Below are 2,837 nucleotides of genomic sequence, written 5' to 3'. Positions count from 1 at the left end.
ACGGAACATCTCTATCTTCCTCCATATCTACCACCACAAAATCTACCGGAAACAAAAATTTGTCTACTTTTACCAATATGTCTTGAGCAACTCCATAAGGTGAGGTTGTGGACTTATCGGCTAGTTGTAATGTCATTCGGGTAGACTTCATTTCAATATTCCCCAATCTCTTTATGATAGACAAAGGAATGAGATTAATGCTAGAACCCAAATCAATTAGACCATTGCCGATGTAAGTACCTCCAATGGTGACCGGTAAGATGACTCGTCCCGGATCGGTTTCTTTTCTTGGAAGAGTTCTTTGAATAATGGCACTACATTAAGCATCAAGCATAATAGTTTCATTGTCCGGATATCTTTTCTTTTTGGTGAGAATGTCCTTCAAGAATTTTGCATATTTTGGCATATGTTCTAATGCTTCGGCGAATGGAATATTTATTTGGAGTTGCTTAAATATATCCATGAACCTAGCATAATGTCTTGCATTCTCCTTCCTTGATGGTGCATGTGGGTAGGGTAGATTTTGAAAGGGATTCGTGCTCACTCCTTTTCCTTCTCTTTTATTCTTCTTCACATTTTTCTCTTTTTCGGCTACTTCCTCCCCTTCTTTTTCTTTTTCTTTTTCCACCACTATCTCATCCTCCTCACCTTCAACAACAACAAATCCATCATCCTCCACTACTATCTCCTTCCTCTCCCCATTACTCACTTCCTTGCCACTCCTTGTAATAATTGCCTTGCAATACTCCTTTGGGTTAGGTTGAGTGCTTGCGGAAAAAGAAGGTCCCGTTTGTTGTTCGGCCAATTGTTTTGCAAGCTGCCCCACTTGATTTTCTAAGTTCTTTATGGCAGCCACATTAGTCTTTTGATTCTCCATGGAAACTTGCATGAATTGGTTGAGAGTATCTTCCAATTTTGAGCTTCCTCCTTGAGGTTGTTGACCTTGACCTTGTGAATTTGGACTTTGGTACAGACTTTGATGTTGATTATGTTGGTTGTTGAATCTTGAAGGTTGAAATCCTTGGTTATTCCTTTGATAACCTTGATGTTGGTACGGAGGTTGCCTTTGATAGCCTTGATGTTGGTTGTTCACATAGTTAACTTCCTCTCCTTCGGGTGGTGGACAAAAGCCGGTAGGGTGGTCACCTTTGCAAAGTTCACAACTTGCTACTTGAGAAGTCATTTGCATTCCATGAATTTCCTTCATTTGTTGTGGGAGTTTTGACATTTGCTTGGTGAGTAACTCGACTTGTTGAGAAAGAATTTTGTTTTGAGCGAGGATAGCATCATTGGTGTTTAATTCAAGAACACCCGGCTTCCTTTGTGATGAACTCCTATCATGTTGAGTTTGGAGATCATTGAGTGCCATACGATCGATTATCATTGTTGCATCCTCCGCACTTTTTGACATTAAAGATCCACCCGCGGTAGCATCCAAAAGTGTCTTGTGCACCGGTTGAAGCCCATTGCGGAAGATGTGAATTTGTGTGAGATCATCAAAACCATGACCCTTGCATTTTCTAAGCATGGATTTTAATCTTTCCCAAGCCTCATTTAAGGATTCGTTGCCTCCACGAGTGAAAACCGCAATTGCCGTTTTGGCTTCCATGAATCGGGATTGAGGAAAAAATCTCTCTAAAAATTTCTCTTCCAATAGATTCCAATCCGTCATCACGTTTGGTGGTTGATCAAGATACCATTCCTTGGATTTCCCCCTCTAATGAATGTGGAAATAGCCTCTTGAACAATGATTCTTCATTTGCCGCATCAACTCCCGTTGAACCCGCAATCTCATAAAATTTGGTGAGATGTGCGAAAGGGTCTTCATGATCCATTCCGGTGAATGGACTTGCATAAACAAGTTGAAGTATTCCGGTCTTCATTTCCGTATTTGCTCCACCTTGAGCATTGCGTGCAAATTGGGCGGTACGTCTTGGACTATTGGCGGACATTTCGGTTGGAACAACACCCGCCATGTCTCCTTCAAAGGTGTCTACAACTACTTCTTCAATTTGGTTGTTAGAAGAAGTAGATGCCTCCTCTCTTTGTCTCTTCTCTTGAGCTAACTTTCTTCTTCTTCGTGTCTTGCTATTGAGCTTTCGGAGTGTTCTTTCAATTTCGGGATCGAAATGAAATTGCTCTTCGGTAGCTTTTTCTCGCATGCACAAGAATCTACAAAACTAGCAAACCAAGTGAAACGCAAAAGAGTTTAGAATAAAGTAACAACTTAAAACAATGAACTATTGCAATATCAAACGCCAATCCCCGGCAACAGCGCCAATTTGTTGAAAAGTATACTTTCGGCAAATATTTTTGTATCGTATCCATAGAGATTGGGTGATATTACCGCCGTTCTATAGTTGTGATCATTTTAAGTTGATAAATAAAAATGAGTTTGGTTTATGTTTGGAATTTATCTCGAATTTTAGAAACAAACTAAGATAGTAAAATACGATTTTCTCAAATAAAAAATGCTTTGCCAAGATTAGTGTTCACTATTCCAAACTCATGCATTCCCTCAAACCATGTATATGAATTCTAATTTCATGAATACCATCTAGTATTGCATCAATATCATTTATTCCTAAATAATATTGTAATAACTGTTAAACAAAACTATAGGTAATTTCTTAACCTAAACATGCATCTAACCATCATTATCTAGCAATACAAGTGATAAACAATACATAAATCTATTTCTACAATTTATGTATTGTTTGAATAAACCTCTAAAACAATATTTATATTATCTTTTTCAACAATAATATAAATCAAAGATAAGAGTTCAAAACAAGAGATTCATACTATATTCAATCAAGAAGAGATTCACATACATG

At 38.1% G+C, this 2,837-nt stretch overlaps 1 protein-coding gene across 1 annotated transcript; it reads right to left on the bottom strand.

Annotated features, from left to right (window-relative positions):
- Positions 1 to 319: 319 nt before the first annotated feature.
- Positions 320 to 1,411, bottom strand: LOC131640336 (uncharacterized). The gene has a single exon (XM_058910743.1). It carries the CDS (start codon positions 1,409 to 1,411, stop codon positions 320 to 322), a length of 1,092 nt encoding a protein of 363 aa, XP_058766726.1.
- Positions 1,412 to 2,837: the final 1,426 nt, after the last annotated feature.

The sequence above is a fragment of the Vicia villosa genome, unplaced genomic scaffold, assembly GCF_029867415.1.
Source record: "Vicia villosa cultivar HV-30 ecotype Madison, WI unplaced genomic scaffold, Vvil1.0 ctg.003066F_1_1, whole genome shotgun sequence".
Classification (NCBI taxonomy): Eukaryota; Viridiplantae; Streptophyta; class Magnoliopsida; order Fabales; family Fabaceae; genus Vicia; species Vicia villosa.
The sequence above is the reverse complement of the archived record's forward strand: the minus strand, read 5'-3'. Positions and strand labels throughout refer to the sequence as shown.